This window comes from Sinocyclocheilus grahami, unplaced genomic scaffold (assembly GCF_001515645.1).
Source record: "Sinocyclocheilus grahami isolate Dianchi unplaced genomic scaffold, SAMN03320097.WGS_v1.1 scaffold145.1, whole genome shotgun sequence".
Classification (NCBI taxonomy): domain Eukaryota; kingdom Metazoa; phylum Chordata; class Actinopteri; order Cypriniformes; family Cyprinidae; genus Sinocyclocheilus; species Sinocyclocheilus grahami.
In genome coordinates this window covers 1357602-1377095 of record NW_015505324.1, presented here as the reverse complement: position 1 = coordinate 1377095, position 19494 = coordinate 1357602, and the positions used below count along the sequence as shown (strand labels likewise).

The 19494-nt window shown below is 39.4% G+C and overlaps 2 protein-coding genes across 3 annotated transcripts in view; one reads left to right on the top strand and one right to left on the bottom strand.

Annotated features, from left to right (window-relative positions):
• LOC107591717 (coiled-coil domain-containing protein 74B-like) overlaps nt 1-5231 on the top strand; it is a 9250-nt gene extending 4019 nt beyond the window's left edge. Inside the window, exons 2-7 of one of the 2 annotated variants that reach the window (XM_016280951.1) lie at nt 680-727; nt 831-948; nt 1103-1310; nt 1379-1479; nt 4759-4815; nt 4933-5231. In XM_016280951.1, coding sequence (XP_016136437.1) covers nt 680-727; nt 831-948; nt 1103-1310; nt 1379-1479; nt 4759-4815; nt 4933-5065 — 665 coding nt within the window. In that variant the 3' untranslated portion in view covers nt 5066-5231. Of the gene's footprint in view, nt 1-679; nt 728-830; nt 949-1099; nt 1311-1378; nt 1480-4758; nt 4816-4932 lie in introns of both variants that reach the window. The other variant, XM_016280950.1, reaches the window with a different exon arrangement.
• On the bottom strand, nt 5137-18324 carry LOC107591718 (mediator of RNA polymerase II transcription subunit 15-like). The gene is made up of 18 exons (XM_016280953.1): nt 18088-18324; nt 16580-16667; nt 16426-16477; nt 16311-16325; nt 16047-16205; nt 15713-15951; nt 13788-14180; nt 13496-13618; nt 10915-11022; nt 10356-10474; nt 10147-10280; nt 9089-9223; nt 8940-9003; nt 8793-8859; nt 7345-7505; nt 5777-5943; nt 5596-5694; nt 5137-5449 (listed from the first exon to the last, which is right to left on the bottom strand). The coding sequence occupies exons 1-18, from the start codon at nt 18153-18155 to the stop codon at nt 5313-5315; spliced, it is 2328 nt and encodes a 775-aa protein (XP_016136439.1). The 5' UTR covers nt 18156-18324; the 3' UTR covers nt 5137-5312.
• Nucleotides 18325-19494: the final 1170 nt, after the last annotated feature.

Genomic DNA, 19494 nt, shown 5'->3' with positions numbered 1-19494 from the left:
TGATGTATTTCCTCAGCGACCAGCACGGATCAGCTCCAGGCATGAGGAAGCGGATATCGTCTTCTTTTGGAAGACCAAACAAAGTAGTTTCGCTTTCACAACGAAGCACACAGCGTCTTTACGACATGGCTGCAGCGTCAACAATACTACAGCGAGAATAAAAGTTACGCCTTCTTTCTTTGCGTGAACATTTGGGCGGCGTTATGCAAATCTTCCCACATCGTGAGGTAGATATGTGGAGGCGTGTTAGAACAAGCCGTTTTAGGTAGGTGTGGCTAACTGAATTTTTATAAAGAATATCTCTTTGGATTTGAGACTTTAGTCTTTTGTTACTTTACAGATCTTCTTTATGCACCAAGAGCTTGTAACACTCCAAAGAGAAAGGAAAAATTGAAATCGCATCATATGACCCCTTTAAAAGTTTTCCCATTGTAACAGCTTATCCCATATAATGGGGCACATTGTCACAAAAAGTGACTGTGTCCTGTGCACAAGTTGAAATAGTTAGTTAGGTTTCTGGCTGTCAATGCTTCAAGAAATTAAGCTAATGATTTTCAGAATAAACCTATTCTGAGAAATATTCAACAAAGTAATCGTGACACATACATACATTAAATTTGATACATCATTAATTAAACATCATTCTCCATTGTGTATTTTTATGTAATTGTGGTTACAGAGTTGCAGTATAAGCTGATAATGGACCTTCCAAAGTCAAGCAGTAAAGGTTGAGTGACACTTCTGATCTCTCACATCTTCTCAAACAAAACCACTGTAGACAATACAGATATACTGGGACATGTTTAACTTGCACCAAAATTCCATGACAGGATCCAGCCGTAGAATCTGTAAGCACCATACAGATAGCAACAAGTTCCAGAGAGACAGAAGGAACTATTTGGAACAGACTTTGGAGAAAACCTGCTCACCACAAGCCACAGAGATTAGGTGCTTACAAAACTACATATAAGATATTATTATTATTTAATATTATTTTTAATTTGTAATTATTTTATATAATTATTATTCAATAATATTATTATTATTATAAAGAAGATAGGGGATACATAGATTAGTAACATTCTTCTCATACTTACAGCAGTCATTTACAATGTAGAGAAACCAGATCAAATTCCCTCACAGCCGACAGAACAGAAGCTCCTTCAGAAGCCAAAGCAGGGTTCATCACTTCTCTAAAGCCTCTAATGATCCAGTGTAATCCATCTCAGGCTCCTCGACCTCCCAGCCTACAGGAATGTGAGGTCATCATACGCCAGCTGTACAACGCTAACAGCCTGCAGTCCCAGGAGGTGAGATCATATATTTCTTAATGTCTCTCAATATATGATGTAATCCATTTTAATTTGTCGCCTCTCAGATCCTACACGTGAAAGCTGTTCTCAAAGATATTGTATTCAACAAGAAAATAACTGCAGAAAATTACATTTTGACAAAGGCTTATCTTGCTGATGGTAAAAGGTAACTTCTTCATCACTACATTCCATTTTTGCATCTCAGAAAGCCTGACAAGACAATGTCCCAGTTATTTCACCATTTCCTTTGATTTTATATATATATAAAGTGGTGTGAAAAAGTGTTGGCCCCCTTCCTGATTTCTTTTTTTTATGTTTGTCACACTTTAATGTTTCAGATCATCAAACAAATTTAAATATTAGTCAAAGATAACACAAGTAAACACAACATGCAGTTTTTAAATGAAGGTTTTTATTATTAAGGGAAAACAAAATCCAAAACTACATGGCCCTGTGTGAAGAAGTCTTTGCCCCCCCCCCATCACACCTGAGTTCAATTTCTCTAGCCATAGCCAGGCCTGATTACTGCCACACCTGTTCGCAATCAAGAAATCTCTTAAATAGGACCTGCCTGACAAAGTGAAGTAGACCAAAAGATCCTCAAAAGCTAGACATCATGCCGAGATCCAAAGAAATTCAGAAACAAATGAGAAAGAAAATAATTGAGATCTATCAGTCTGGAAAAGGCTATAAAGCCATTTCTAAAGCTTTGGGACTCCAGCAAACCACAGTGAGAGCCATTATTCACAAAAAGCAAAAACATGGAACAGTGGAGAACCTTCCCAGGAGTGGCCAGCCGACCAAAATTACCCCAAGAGCACAGCGACGACTCATCCAAAAGGCCACAAAAGACCCCACAACAACATCCAAAGAACTGCAGGCCTCACTTGCCTCAGTTAAGGTCAGTGTTCATGACTCCACCATAAGAAAGAGACGGGGCAAAAATGGTCTGCATGGCAGAGTTCCAAGACGAAAACCGCTGCTGAGAAAAAAAAAAAACATAAAGGCTCGTCTCAGTTTTGACAGAAAACATCTTGATGATCCCTAAGACTTTTGGGAAAATACTCTGTGGACTGACGAGACAAAAGTTAAAACTTTTTGGAAGGTGTGTGTCCCATTACGTCTGGCGTAAAAGTAACACTGCATTTCAGAAAAAGAACATCATACCAACAGTAAAATATGGTGGTAGTGTGATGGTCTGGGACTGTTTTGCTGCTTCAGGACCTGGAAGACTTGCTGTGATAAATGGAACCATGAATCCTGACCTGAATCCTATTGAGATGCTGTGGCATGACCTTAAAAAGGCGGTTCATGCTCGAAAACCCTCCAATGTGGCTGAATTACAACAATTCTGCATAGATGAGTGGGCCAAAATTCCTCCACAGCGCTGTAACGGACTCATTGCAAGTTATCGCAACGCTTGATTGCAGTTGTTGCTGCTAAGGGTGGCCCATCCAGTTATTGGGTTTAGGTGGCAAACACTTTTTCACACAGGGCCATGTAGTTTTGGATTTTGTTTTCCCTTAATAATAAAAACCTTCATTTAAAAACTGCATGTTGTGTTCACTTGTTATCTTTTACTAATATTTAAATTTGTTTGATGATCTGAAACATTGCAGTGTGACAAACATGCAAAAAAAATAAGAAATCAGGAAGGGGGCCAACACTTTTTCACACCACTGTATATACATACATACACACGCCACTAGTCCCATTATTTTCCCATGATGATTTTAGGTATTATTGTAAACATGAATAAATATAATTTTGTATAATTATTTACTTTAAATTGCAAACAAAAAAAATATGATATACATACTTTAAAATGTATATATTACATTATGGAAAAAAAGTTTCTGAGAATGACTTCACAAAGTTTGGAGCAAATTTTCTGAGATACAGTCATGGCCAAAAGTTTTGGCAGTGACATACATTTTGTGTTTTGCAAAGTTTGCTGCTTTAGTATTTGTAGATTATTTTTCCACATGTTTCTATTGTATACTGAAAAACAATGATAAGCATATCATAAGTTGGCTTTTATTGGCAAAAAAATATAATGAGTCAATATTTACAGTGTTGACCCTTGTTCTTCATGTCCTCTGCAATTCGCTCTGGCATGTTGGATATTAGCTTCTGGGCCAAATCCTGACTGATGGCAATCCCAATCCAGAGTTATCACAATTTGTGGGCTTCTGCTTGGCCACTCGCCTTTTGAGAACTGACCACAGGTTCTCTATGGGATTGAGATCCAGGGAGTTGCCTGGCTACGGATCCAAAATGCCAATGTAATGATCTTCGAGCCACTTCTTTATCACTCTTGCTTTGTGACATGGTGTTCCATCATGCTGGAAAATGCACAGATCATCACCAAATTGCTCATGGATCGTTGGAAGAAGTCGCTCTTGCAGGACGTTTTGATACCATTCTTTATTCATGGCAGTGTTTTTGGGCAGAATTATAAGAGAGCCCACTCCCTTGGTTGAAAAGCAACCCCACACATGGATGGTCTCAGGATGCTTCACTGTTGGCACGTCCCAGGACTCATGGTAGCGTTCACCTTTTCTCTTCCGAACAATCGATTTTCCAGATGTCCCAAACAGTCGGAAGGGAGCTTCATCAGAGAAAATAACTTTGCAGCAGTCTTCTGCTGTCCAATCCTTGTACTTCCTGCAGAATTTCAGTCTGTCCTTGATGTTTTTCTTGGAGAGAAGTGGCTTCTTCGCTGCCCTTCTTGTCACTAGGCCGTTGTCCAAAAGTCTTGGCCTCACTGTGCGTGCAGATGCTCTCACACCAACCTGCTGCCATTCCTGAGCAAGCTCTGCACTGCTGGTGACACGATTCCGTAGCTGACCCTTTAGGAGGAGACGGTCCTGGTGCTTGCTGGACACTCTGGGATGTCCTGGAGACTTCTTCACTGCAGTCGAACCTCTCTACTTGAAGTTCTTGATGATCCGGTAAATGGTTCTTTCAGCTGCAATATTCTTTGTAGCAATTTCCTTGCATGTGAGGCCATTTTGATACAAAGCGATGATGGCTGCACGTGTTTCTTTGGAGGTAAGCATTGCTAACAAGAACACAATGATTGGAAGCACTTCTTCCCTCCTTTTATAGCAATCAGTCTGCTCTTACAATGATTTTACCGGTCTAGTACTCATTCACACTTTCACATGAACTGAAATGTTAGCTGGTCATTTTGTGTCAGGATAAAAAAACTGAAATTAGCTTTTTTGTGTGTGTGTGTGTGAAAAGTTCTTTTTTTGGCCAATGAAGCTTTTAGCAATTATTTAAAATGCGTCTGATCACTCTGCACAATAATCTAGAAATAATGTGAATGAACACCAAAACAGCTTAAGCAGCAAACTTTGCAAAACAACATTTATGTCACTGCCAAAACTTTTGGCCATCCTGATGGCTTTTAACCCTTTACCTTAATTTTTTTTGGCAGAGCTGACAAATCAGACACATTTCCTCAGCTTTCTCTCCAAACACTGCCTGAAGGACTGTAAGTCATTGCTTGTAAATATCTGTATATTATATATATATTTTGTTTCCAAGCTGCCTTTACATAAACAGTTCAGCTTTGGAGATATCAACCTTTGTCCTGTTACTATTTGAACAGACCCGTGTCTCAGGCTAGTAAAGCAGAGAAAGTGATCCTCCCTGCCCTCAAACAGACCCTCAATAACATAGCAGATAGACACAGGAGGACTCGGGCTGTGCAGAGAAATCGTCTACAGAGGACTATGCGCTGAAGGACCAGTCATGTGGTTACATGACTACTTGTATATGACTTCTGTGCCACACATTTCAGATTGAAACAGCAGTTTTTATGTCTTTATTAATGGAGCAATGCACAAACAGTTAAGGCCTTAGTGTACTAGACTAAACAAAATAGATTATAATTCATGTAAATAAAGAAAGTAAGTATTAATATATTGCCATCATTCCATAGAGGTGCAAGGAGTATACTGGGCTGCTAGTGCTGATGGGAATACATTTCTAAGCAGCTGAAAGGCAAGCCTGCCTCACGCTTTGAGCCCAGGTGTTCAGCAGCGCTGTCACCGAGTGCTTGTCAGGAAGCTGAAGGAGTTTAGAGGTCATGTTCTTATGCACAGTCTGCAAAAAGGGGTTGGCCTCTGAAAACAGAGAGCGGAAGGTTGGGAAGTGATGAGTTAATACGGTTCACAACCTATGGGTTTTCATTTAAATTGGGAGCTTAAGAGTAAAAGGCAACCTAAGATAGCATGCTGACATTTAATGCACAAATCAGGCTTAGACTCACCATACTGCTGACAGTCATCTTCCCAGTGGGGGCTCTGATCGGGGTAGTCTGCTGGAATGCTCAGCTGAAGAGGGGGAACACTGGGAAGATTTTTATCATCTAGACAGAGACAGTGGCAGGAGTGAATAGTCAATCATTATTTTTAAAGGGCACATATAGTGGGCAGGGGGTCTGAACTGACCTAGTTTACATATGAGATGCACCGTTCCATTGTTACTGCAAAAGGACTGGTCCAGATTGACCAAGAATTTGGAATTAAGCCGAGCTACCTCCCCTTGAAGTATGTTAGGGATGGTCTGGCGCTCGTCCTCTTCCAGCTTCCGTTTACGGTAAGGAATTGAGGGGCCCCTGAAATGAAAAAATATGTATTTTAACGGGGTGCTATTATGCTTTTTCACTTTTTCAACTTTAGTTAGTATGTAATGTTGCTGTTTGAGCATAAAAAAAAAAAAGATCTGCAAAGTTACAAAGCTCAAAGTCCACTTCAAAAGGAGATATTTTATTTAACAGAAATCACTTATCAAAAACTACAACGAACGACTTGTTTGGACTACAACGCATATTTTCCAGGATTTGTGATATCACAAATATCAAAGAATGGGAGGAGACCTGGTTGAGCTGCACGAGTGTTATCACTATATCGGAGACACACTAGCTTTCCCCCAGGCAGATGAACTTAGAGTGGTTACAAACATCCGGGTTTAAATCGCACTCAAATTGATTTGATTTTGAGCAATATTTACACTTAAGCTTGCAGGCAGCTATGGTTAGGGGCATGACATTTCCCGACTAGGCGCCGAGTGCTGCCAATCACAGCACACACTGGCCCAGCTAACCAATCACAGCACATTTCGTATTTCAGAAGGAGGGCCTTCATTTGATACAGGAACTGTTAGAGCCACTCATGCCAGACTGGGGAGAGAGGTGTTGTAATAATGTAAAATATGTGAAAAATAATGTGTTTTTCGAACAACCTTGTATGAGAGCCTGTTCTAGTACACACCCAAAACAAAATCAAGACTTTGTAAAAGAGCATAATAGGACCCTTTTAATGTTTAAATTTAGGAGTTAAGTCTGGGTGGTATATACCATACGTTGCATTTAATTTTTAAACTCGAAACTAACATGGCTATGTAATATAAAATAACTACATGTTGCTGTACTCCATTATGAAATTACTCATGTTTGCGATTTAAAATTTATAATAGACATTGTCATTCAAAAGTTTGATCATTATGTTCATTATACATTCATTCAACAATGACACATTTTATCAAGTGACAGTAAAGACATTTACAGTGTTACAAAAGATTTCGATTTCAACTAAATGCTGTTCTTTTAAAGTTTTTATTCTTCAAAGAATCCTTATAAAACCTTAAAGGAATCCTTAAAAATCAGTTTATACAAAAATAATACAAAACTCAACTGCTTTCAACATGAATGATAATCAGCATATTAGAATCATTTCTGAAGGATCATGTGACCCTGAAGACTAGTGAAAATTCAGCTTTGCCAAAGCAAAAAATTACATTTCAAAATATAGCGAAATAGAAGTTATTTTAAATTGTAATAATAATTTTACAATATTGCTGTTTTTCTGTTTTTTGATGAAATAAAAGAAACGTTCAAAAACATCTGAAAGGTACTGTTCATTATATACCACAAAAGCAATGCACTGATGATTCACTGAGGAAGATACCTGACATAAATTAGAGAAAATATATAATTTTTTTCGGCTGTTGATCTTACGTGATTGGGGGTCCATGAATTGCCGTCATAGCAGGAGCAAACGTGCGGTAAAGTGAATGGTTGAAAACTGGGGAGCGGATGTTGGCCAAGACAGCATCCAGCAGCGGCTGGCATAGGTATTGCTTTTTGGTACAGGGCACTGGAGGAGGGGGAGGAGTCGGCTGCAAACCAAAGTCAGTCATCATTGTAGAAATTGGCTGAACAATGCAACTTAACTTTGACTCCCTATCTTGAAATTAAAGTTACTTACTACTGCCATGTCATTCTTTAGTTTCTCCAATGCGATTTCACACTTCTGTAGTGTTTTAAGTGGACATCTAGTGGAGGACAGCAATAACCTTAACCACAAGCCAAAGATCTGACACGGAGACGATGTTCAACATGTCTGCTTTCTTACCTTGTGTTGGGGTCAGTCAAAATATTCAGCAAACTTTTCATTTTGCTCAAATCCTTCTTCCTATCTGTAAAGACCAAACATAAACCATGATCTTTAAGATTAAATGGGGGAGAAAAAAAATCAGCATCAAGAGAAAAAGACTCCAGTACCTTCATTTTTGTCTATTTTGTTAATCATCCTGCGTAGTGGCTCAATATATTTTGACAGCTGCTTCAGTTTGTCCATGTAAAGCTGGTCCTCAGATTGTGAGGCCCCTGCTGGGCTCATCACAGAGCTTGGATTGCCTGTAATCCGAAAAATCAAACCAATCAAATAATTATGGTCGCAACAATTTAAATTCTGGCCATCTCTGATAAGCAGATAATTATTTTTATGTCATGGTCGATAACCAATAAATGGCAAAAATGTTTACTTCAATTAAGAAAAAAAATAAAAATCATTCATTTTAAATGCTACAACTGAATTTAGGCATCACAAAATTGTAATGTGAAGTTTCACTTTGAGATTTGCTAAAAAAAAATTACATTTAAGAGTGTTATTAAATTGATAAGTTTTTAAAGATTAACTTTAAGGCCCTGTCCACACGAACGCGGTTATTTTTAAAACTGCAGCTTTTTCTACGCGGTTAGGCCGTTCGTCCACACGCAAACGCTGTACCAGTTCACTGAAACCAAACATTTTTGAAAACGCCTGACAGGGTGAAGATTTTCAAAAACTCCGGTTGCAGTGTTATCGTGTAGACAGCGAAACCGGAGTTTTTGGCTTGTGACGTCAGAGCATGTGCTGTTATCTCCGCCTACTGGAGACTTTTTCAGGCGAATTGCCGTCATAGCAGGAGCAAACGTGCGGTAAAGTGAATGGTTGAAAACCGGGGAGCGGATGTTGGCCAAGACAGCATCCAGCAGCGGCTGGCATAGGTATTGCTTTTTGGTACAGGGCACTGGAGGAGGGGGAGGAGTCGGCTGCAAACCAAAGTCAGTCATCATTGTAGAAATTGGCTGAACAATGCAACTTAACTTTGACTCCCTATCTTGAAATTAAAGTTACTTACTACTGCCATGTCATTCTTTAGTTTCTCCAATGCGATTTCACACTTCTGTAGTGTTTTAAGTGGACATCTAGTGGAGGACAGCAATAACCTTAACCACAAGCCAAAGATCTGACACGGAGACGATGTTCAACATGTCTGCTTTCTTACCTTGTGTTGGGGTCAGTCAAAATATTCAGCAAACTTTTCATTTTGCTCAAATCCTTCTTCCTATCTGTAAAGACCAAACATAAACCATGATCTTTAAGATTAAATGGGGGAGAAAAAAAATCAGCATCAAGAGAAAAAGACTCCAGTACCTTCATTTTTGTCTATTTTGTTAATCATCCTGCGTAGTGGCTCAATATATTTTGACAGCTGCTTCAGTTTGTCCATGTAAAGCTGGTCCTCAGATTGTGAGGCCCCTGCTGGGCTCATCACAGAGCTTGGATTGCCTGTAATCCGAAAAATCAAACCAATCAAATAATTATGGTCGCAACAATTTAAATTCTGGCCATCTCTGATAAGCAGATAATTATTTTTATGTCATGGTCGATAACCAATAAATGGCAAAAATGTTTACTTCAATTAAGAAAAAAAATAAAAATCATTCATTTTAAATGCTACAACTGAATTTAGGCATCACAAAATTGTAATGTGAAGTTTCACTTTGAGATTTGCTAAAAAAAAATTACATTTAAGAGTGTTATTAAATTGATAAGTTTTTAAAGATTAACTTTAAGGCCCTGTCCACACGAACGCGGTTATTTTTAAAACTGCAGCTTTTTCTACGCGGTTAGGCCGTTCGTCCACACGCAAACGCTGTACCAGTTCACTGAAACCAAACATTTTTGAAAACGCCTGACAGGGTGAAGATTTTCAAAAACTCCGGTTGCAGTGTTATCGTGTAGACAGCGAAACCGGAGTTTTTGGCTTGTGACGTCAGAGCATGTGCTGTTATCTCCGCCTACTGGAGACTTTTTCAGGCTTCTGATTGGCCAACATGGCTTTACGGTTGAGATTATAGCGCCACCTGTTGGTTTGGCATGCTCTTGACAGTGCTTCATAGCATGCGTTTTCATGTGGACGGAGATTTTTTTTTAAACGGAAGAAGGAAAAACTCAGTTTATAAAAATACCCGTGTACGTGTGGACATGGCCTTAGTGAGAAATAGATGAAGGAAATATAAAGTGAAATTGTAAAAAAACAAGTATGCACAATAATTATTATAATATTATTATTATATTATTACTTTTATTATTATATCACCTTATATATATATATATATATATATATATATATTTCATCCCAATAATGAATCACAATAGGAACATTTTTTTTTTAATTCTATGAGTATAACAAGAAAGCGGTTCTGTACCTGGTGTGTTGAGGGGTCCAGGGGAAGGTACCTGCAGGGGGTAACTCTGGGGGGTGCGTGAAGATGCAGGACTATGGGATGGCTGAGGAGAGGGACTGGGTTGGAAACCTCCCGGAGAAGGGGTCGGACCAGAGCTGGAGGGAAAAAGGTTTAATTAACTATTTGTACTGGTCAATAAATAGTAGAAAAACGAAACTATTTCATTATACCCGACAGAGTTGGGCTGAGAGGAAGGAGGCTGGGGGGACGGTTGAGGCTGGGGGGGAGGTGGCATCGGCTGGGGCGTCTGCACCTGAACTGGGGAGGGTGATGACATCATTTGCTGACCCTTTGGAGAGAAGGAAAATTAAAACAGGTTCAAAGTAACCACATGAGTGGAGGAAAGCTGGCACTGCACTGGTGAAGCCAGTTACCTAGAGATAACACATGCATGCGGTCAAGATCAGCTTGCTTTGACTGTACAGCACCAGTAGATGGCGCTATATAACCAGTAGATGGTTGCTTCCTATTAGCTTCCTAGCATGTCACTGAGAGAATAACAAACTCCAGTCCACTTACCTGTGCCACACACTTTTCATTTCAATTTTACACTGTTTAAGTGCTTCTGGGTCATTTCTGACTAATTGTTTCTGATTGTGAAACTAGTGGGGGGTAAAGAGAGGCAGATGAGTGTGGATTATGGACAGCCTTCGCTCTAGTGGAAAGCCAGACGTACGCACCCACTGGGTTGCAGCGCTGAGACCCAGCACTCAGCCCTGCGGTAAATACCTGTGGCATTTGCTGTCCTCCAATGGCAACGGGGTTTTGAGGAATGGCAGAGTTTGGGGTGGCGCGGGGCAACCGGGGTGGAATTTGCATCCCAGGACGGGGCATCATCTTTGAGGACGACAGAGGGTACAACAGACATGTCACAAGCAAAACAATAAATGCAGTGCATCAGCGGACATGAGGAAGCACATGCAAGAATGCAAACAGAAACAGATTCGACAGGTCTGCAAGCACAGATGCACATACCGTCACATTCAATTATGCAAAACAAGGCTCTCCAAAAATAAAGATGTGGCAGTGAGCTTCCTCTCATTTCTCTCGAACATGTAAAAGAATATCCAATACAAGTTAAGCTCAATTGACAGCATTTGTGACAATGATTGCTACTACAAAAATAAATTTTTGACTTACAACAGAAGTTAATGGGGCCAATCGATTACAATACTAAAAACAAATGTACGATATTAACATAGCATGAAAAAAAGTTGCTTGCTTATGTTTAGGTGTAACTTTAACCAGAAAAGTAACACCTAAAATGGTTGTAAAAATGACAAGAATAACTTTACAGCTCAAATAACATTTGATGTAAAGGAATGTTCCTTTAACAACACTGGTTGTCAAGACAAGGCAAGCCACAGGCCAATGGATTTCATGCCATCTTTTCATGTACCAGAACCATGCAAGACAAGAAAAGATGCAATGGGTCCTTATGCATCTCCAACAACAAGCCTTTTGACTGTAAATTAAAGCTGTAGTTGAGCTTGCCATCTAATGGCTTTGAGAGCGGTCAAACGACATGTAGTTGCTATGCAACTATCAATACCGTCCTTCAAATAGATTTAGAAAATAATTTAAAGGCCCAAAGGACAATATTAGAGTATGCTACCAATCATTGCAAACTATTTACACAGCTTTGTGTAGGCTAACCTAAAAAGGAATGCATTTCTTGTCTGGTGCATGCAGAAAGTGCTTGTGGGTTCAAAATAGCAAGCATGCAGTCAGGCTGTTAGCTGCACATACACACAAAATGCAAATGAGGCTTAAAACTAACGCTACTCAAACAAACTGACTGCTCTGTTGGATTTCACAGCTCTGCAATAGAATACAGATTTCCATCTCTTGATTTAGAATAAACCATGGCCACACATATGGGACAAGGTGAATGGAAGCAACATGAAGCAAGATGTTATCATCCGCCGAATGCTCACAGATGGGAGGGTTACCATTGAGGGAGAGATCTGACTAAATGTGTTTGAGAAAGTAAGACAGGCCACTAGTTTAGCTTTATACATATATATATGCGTGTAAAAACAGGATATGCTTTATATATACCTGCGAATGGCAAGTGCTAACAAAAATAGCATAAATATCCTCCAGAATGCATTTGTAGTAAGAAGTGTTGGACATTTATTAAGTAAGATTAGCTGTAGAACTAACTACCCTTTCAAGCAGTGAGATTTTTTTTTCAGAATCAGTATCAACCTGTATATTTTACACACATACATATACACAGTGGTGTGAAAAAGTGGTGGCCGCCTTCCTGACTTATTTTTTTGCAAGTTTGTCACCAGGTCCTATTTAAGAGATTTCTTGATTGCGAACAGGTGTGGCAGTAATCAGGCCTGGGTGTGGCTAGAGAAATTGAACTCAGGTGTGATAAACCACAGTTTTAACAGGGGGGCAAACACTTCTTCACACAGGGCCATGTAGTTTTGGATTTTGTTTTCCCTTAATAAAATCCTTCATTTAAAAACTGCATTTAGTTTTTACTTATTATCTTTGACTAATATTTAAATTTGTTTGATGATCTGAAACATTAAAGTGTGACAAACGTGCAAAAAAATAAGAAATCAGGAAGGGGGCCAACACTTTTTCACACCACTGAATATAGGGGTCAAAGATGAGACATTCCATTTTGATGTCCACATCAAATTAAATTTATAAAAGTGATTTTATATTTTCATATTAAAAGAATAAAAGAAAAGGCAAAACTAAATGTTATTATTTATTAGTATTTTAATTTTAAATTATTAAAAACTTCTGAAAAATGGGTAAATTCTAGTGGTTTGAAGGGTAGAGGTAAAAAATTGGTAAAGCTTTAAAATTACAATTCATTAGTTTTTGAGGGCTGCACTGTGATGCTTAAAGAGTATTTTAATGTCATCTAATGATTCTTTTTCTAAATATGCCTGACAAGATTTTTTGGGTTATATGAACTACATTTTAGTGGGTGTCTTATGTAAATCGTAGTAAAAACGTACAATAGTAATTATTTTTGGTTGTGTGTGTGTGATATATATATATATATATATATATATATATATATATATATATAGACCAGAGAAGAATGAGGCTCACCGCTGTGGCCCACAACTTAACCTCTGTTGACAAAAATAATATTGATGTATAAATCTTCTGTTGTTATTAGGACATGTGCATTACACTACGGCCCATCACCAGGCAAGGAATAAAGAGTTTTGACATCTAAAAGAAATTCAAGTGTTGATTTTGGTTGCATGCCATCACTCCACCACGCTCAGTCTCTTATCTCAATCCTCACCACGGCTTGCACTGGGCTTACCTGGCCAGGGACTGCGCTGAGCTGGCCCTGTTGAACCTGCTGCTGCTGCTGCTGCTGCTTTTGTTGTTGTTGTTGTTGTTGTTGTTGCTGCTGTTGCTGCTGCTGCTGCAATACTCTCGCCTGCTTGTATAAACGCAACCAAACAGGAAGGTATAAAAAGACATTGAGACTACAAGGTGTAATATGCATCTCATCTGACCACATCAATCAAGACGGATGTCAATAATCAAAAAGTGTTTATTATCAATCATTTTGCATTATGATTGCATTCTGCTATGGCAGTTGAGTTTACCTGCATTACCTGCTGGAGTTTCAGATGTTGCTGCTGTTGTTGGCTGAGTGAGCTGATGGGTTGATGCTGTCCAGGAACCATTTGTGCTAATGACTGGGGCACCATTACTTGCTGCTGCTGTGAGTGAGGGGGCATCTGACCTGCCACTCCCTGAGCCTGTACCTGGGCTTGACCTTGAGCTTGGACCTGAGCCTGGGCTTGAAGGTGCTGTTGCTGCATTTGGGCCTGGGCTTGAGCCTGAGCCTGGGCTTGAGCCTGAGCCTGGGCTTGAGCCTGAGCCTGAGCATGGACCTGTTGTTGGTGCAGTTGCTGCTGCTGCTGCTGTTGTTGGTGGTGTTGTTGCAGTTGCTGCATTTGTGCTAACTGCTGCTGCTGCATTCTTGTTTGGTGCAACTGGAGTGAAAGCCATTAAAACAAATAAATAAATGAGAAATTAAATCACCAAAGGAACTCAGTTTCCACTAGGGCTGGGTATTGACAGAATATTAATCCATTTGATTCCAATTCACAAACTCTTGATTAAATTCCGATCTATCTACTAATAGCATACACTATACAGGGAATCGTGAGATTTGGTACATTACTACAATATTAAAGGTTAAAATAACACCCTCCAAAATCAAACGTCCTGTTTTACAGAATATGGAAGTTTGTGCATAACCCCACTGATATTTAGAAATAATCATCAATACTCAAATAAAAACAGTTGTACAAAAACATTTAAATTGCACACGTTTACTTAACCAGCTAGTGATGTTTTCATTTATTTAAACAAATTAAATAAAACAAGTTAGCCATTATTTAAATCATTATATTTCAACAAGAAACTGAAGTAGAAATAGAACTTCATCATTAAAAAGTTGATATACTGCCTTATGTACTATTTAAATGTTTTTATTCAACTCAGTTTTTTATTTGAGTACTGATTGAAAAAAAACTGATTACTGGATAGCAGGTGTGCTACAAAAAGTGTTTAGTGAAGTTCTTTTCACGCATCAACAGAAAACAGCATAGACGGTTCATCTGAAAATCTCCCAAAAGAGGGGAAATTATCAGTGATTACTGATTGAAAGGGGTCCTATTATGCTCTTTTACAAAGTCTTGATTTTGTTTTGGGTGTGTACTAGAACAGGCTCTCATACAAAGTTGTTCGAAAAACACATTATTTTTCACATATTTTACATTATTACAACACCTCTCTCCCCAGTCTGGCATGAATGGCTGGAATAGTTCCTGTATCCAATGAAGGCCCGCCTTCTGAAATGCGAAATGTGCTGTGATTGGCTCCACTCGGCGCCTGGTCGGGAAATGTCACGCCCCTAACCATAGCCGCCTGCGAGCTTCAGTGTAAATATTGCTCAAAATCAAATCAATTTGAGCGAGATTTAAACCCGGATGATTGTAACCACTCTAAGTTCATCTGCCTGGGGGAAAGCTAGCGTGTCTCCGACTAGTGATAACACTCGGTGCCTTCTCTAGTGCAGCTCAACCAGGTCTCGTCCCATTCATCGATATTTGTGATATCACAAATCCCGGAAAATATGCGTTGTAGTCCAAACGAGTCGTTCATTGTAGTTTTTGAAAAGTGATTTCTGTTAAATAAAATATCTCCTTTTGAAGTGGACTTCGAGCTTTGTAACTTTGCAGATCTTTTTTTTTATGCTCAAACAGCAACATTACAGACTAACTAAAGTTGAAAAAGTGAAAAACGCATAATAGGACCCCTTTAAATTTTAATCATATATATATATACACACATACATATATACATACATACACACGGTTACAGATGACTTGGAATAAGTTGTACAATTATGACAAATTATTAGAGAATTTTCTGTTTTACGTAAACAAACCCTTTAATTCAAAAGACACTCATGCAGTATTCAAACAATCATCACATTAATCTTTCCATTCTCCATTACCTGGTTCTGTTGTTGCTGCTGAGTCTGCACCTGCTGCTGTTGTTGATTTTGATGCTGCATTTGTGGATTCTGATGGTGCTGCCTTATCTGTTGGAATTGCATGGCAGTCTGCATAGCTGCTGGCTGCTGAGGTGGCATGGCTGGCTGTTGCTGAGACTGGAACTGCTGAAACTGAATGGACGGCTGCTGTTGCTGCTGCTGCTGCTGCTGCATCATCGACATCTGCCCGGCAGCCCCTGCTGAGATTGATATTGCATCACAGGCAATGTATGGGAATTAAAAATAAGATTATTAAACACAATTTCTCCAATCAGCTGACAGCTATTGAACTTACCAGCCTGCTGGCCTCCCGCTACTCCCTGCATGGCATGTTGACCCATTTGCATTTGCCCCATACCACCCATTTGTGCACCAGGGGGCCGTGGTCCAATGCCAATAACTCCAGGACCACCTCCACCCACTCCTGGTATAATTTGCAGGGCATTCATGGGGTCTAAAAATAAACAGAAATTTTGAAATTTGGCAGAAGATGAATTCTTACAGTTTAATAGGGGACATAAGAAGATTTAAAATAGCTCTTTAAATTTACCAGGCCCACCTTGTGACTTTTTATCTGTAATGAAAAACAAACTGATTAATATACAGTACACATACAAACATCACAGCTAAAAGAAAAAAGTTAACAATGAAAACATAGTATATTGGCTACTTACGGATGTCTCTAAAATGAATTATCAGTCTCGCAACTAAAGACAAATACTCCTCCTGTTGAAAAAAGGATAGTATATTTATTGCACTTTTAACAATCGCATACTAACAAGTCTGTACTGTTGGAGTGTAGCATGCACATTTAAAAGTAATATTTACTCTGGTCTTTGCCTTGATAAAAACATGGTTTTCCATGTCAGTACTGGACTTTGTGTGAGCAGTTCCTGCTTTTCTCATGGCTTCATCTCTGCAATATAATAAAGCAGAAGTCTGTTTTATCACAACTGATGCATGACAAACAAGAAATGTTACCTATTGTTTACTGACTATCAATCATTTAAGAAATATCAAGAACATGAGCACTATTAGAAGAGCTGTTTTCCATTTATTGCAACAATGAAACATTTCCTAGCAAAAAGATAAAACATTCTATTAGAGATTTCAATACATGAATTCTGAAATTAAGTGTATTGTTATCTTAGAAGCATTACTCCATAGTCTTACAAGCTTTGAAGTTCTTCAAATAAATTAAATATATTATCAACATATTTAGCTGTATTTATGAATGTAACATAAAATAATAATTATAAACTTATAGCTATAGCTCAGCCAAAAATAAAAATTCTAACCCTTAAAATGTACTTGTTCCAAACCTGTATGATTTTCTTTCAGCTGAAAGAAATTTCATTTTGAAGAATGTTGGCAACCTGACATTTGATAGTAGCCATGGACTTCCATAGTATGAAATAAATGGATTTCATAAATGGAATACTATAGAAGTCAATGGCTACAGTCAACTGTTTGGCTACCAATTCTTAAACATATATTTTGTGTTTTGTGTAAGAAAAATCATACAGGTTGGGAACAAGTGGAGGATGCATAAATGATGACATAACTTGCAGTATTATCCCATTGACAAAAGGAGCATATGAGTGACTAGGAAGTGAAATGTGGCCAAGTATGGTGTCCCATACTCGGAATTTGTGCTCTGCACTTATCCCATCCAAGTGCACCCACACAGTAGTGAGCAGTGAACACACACCCGGAGCAGGGCAGCCATTTTTGCGGCGGCCGGGGAGCAGTTGGGGGTTCGGTCCCTCGCCCAAGGGCAATTCAGTCGTGGTACTGAGGGTGGAAGAGAGCGCTGGTAATTCACTCCCACCACCTACAATCCCTGCCGGTACCGAGACTCGAACCCGCGACCATTGGGTAACAAGCCCGACTCTCTAACTATTACGACTGCCCCGAGACTATTAGAAGAGCTTATTACGAGCAGCTTATCATCAGAAAGACTGATTAAATATCTTAAAAGTTGTTTTCTTTTGCACACAACATGTTGAACAGTATTTATATCTGCAGACTGTTTCGCTTGTAACGTTACCTATTTGGACTAATATTTAATGAGGCTAACTTTATATTAGCTAGCCGCATAGCTAAACATGCTCCAGACAACCTCAAAATATGTCATCTCATTAAAGGAACATAATACCATGATCAGATTGATACCATATATAAATACACATACAGTCTAGTAATGAAGATTTCGACTGTTTAACAGATGTGCTGGTAACACATCCGAGCATCCGTTAGTTAGCAGCTAACTAGCTAGCTGTTATTTCCAGAATGCGCTAATATAAAACATGCACAAAAAATATTTGTATACTCACATTTGGGCCACTACTTTCTGTCGAAAGGCTATGCTCCTCCAATCACTATCAGGACCGGTGCCCTCCATAACTGATAATGCCGAACAACGTTGAACAAGCTGCTTCCAGTTTAAATTAGCAATGTCCGAATCGTGAATGTATCACCTTACTGAGTCGGATCTTTTCAATGAATCGGTTGAAGCCGCTCACAAAACTAGAGCTGTGTCCCAAAGTGAAGTGCACTGACTCCGAAGGGCGCATTTGAAGTGAGATTGCGTCACAGCGGCGCGATGAAGGCTGTCATGCCCTGCGTCTCAATGTTCATACTATCCATCCTAGTATGTGAGATTAGAATAAGTGTGTCATCCCAAAACATAGTATGTTGAAAAGAGTATGGCCTAGAATATTCGATTTCTACACGTGGGCGGGAATTAAACGCCCCTTTCTGCTGATTGGTCAGCCGAAGATCAAACCGTGCCATCATCAGTTCTTCTGCAGTATCACACAGCAGAATAATAGTCCTCCACTGCTGCAGTTGTATGGATTCTTAACGCATTTATTGCAACTACATTTAGTCTTTTTTCATCAAACAAACAGGCTAATGAATAACTCGACACAACTCATACCTGGGCAGAGTCTAGACAGGCTAAAAGATGCGCTAGTTCAAAACAGTTGCGTTTGATCCTTCGCTGGCTGTGCTGATTTAAATCTAGCAGTTCTGTTGTGTTTGTGGTGCAAGTTCAGTGACGCAGGTAGTGACGATTCTCTCCGGCCAATCCGTGATCAGCAGAGTTTACACGTCACATTTTGGTAACGGTACGGTTCACTTGGAACCTCAACCGAGATGGTACTAAAAAAAGTACCAGGTACTGTACCCAGTGGAAAACCCCCCAAAAGTGAACCATACAGAGCCGTACCATGCAGTGGAAAAGAGCCATAAGTAGGCACATTGAGACGCAGCACCAAACTGAAGTGTGCAGACTCCAAAGTGCGCATTTGAAGTGCGATTGCGTCACAGTGTCACGATGTAAGCTGTCCCAATTCAGAATGCACCCTCCGAAGACCGCATTCCAAGGCCGATTGCGTTACCGCAGCGTGACGAAGGCTGACGTATTTCGAAAGCGACTTCAAATGCACCCTCCATTTCCCAGCCACCCTCTTTTGAGCCAGTGCCCCCGACTGGCCCCCCCATTTGAAATGCTCTAGACACGCCCCTGTTCCCAGAAAAATGGGACCCTACCATATCCCAGAATCACTTGCGCGCAGATGATGATGGAATTTATATTCAAAGAACATGGAGGATGACAGTTCTGTGGGGGAATTCACATTGAAATGTAAGAATTGTGTTTTCATTTACTCAAATACCTAGCGAAACAAGTGTTAAAAGTCAGGGTTTAAAAAAAACTAAAAACAAAGCCCACAAACAAT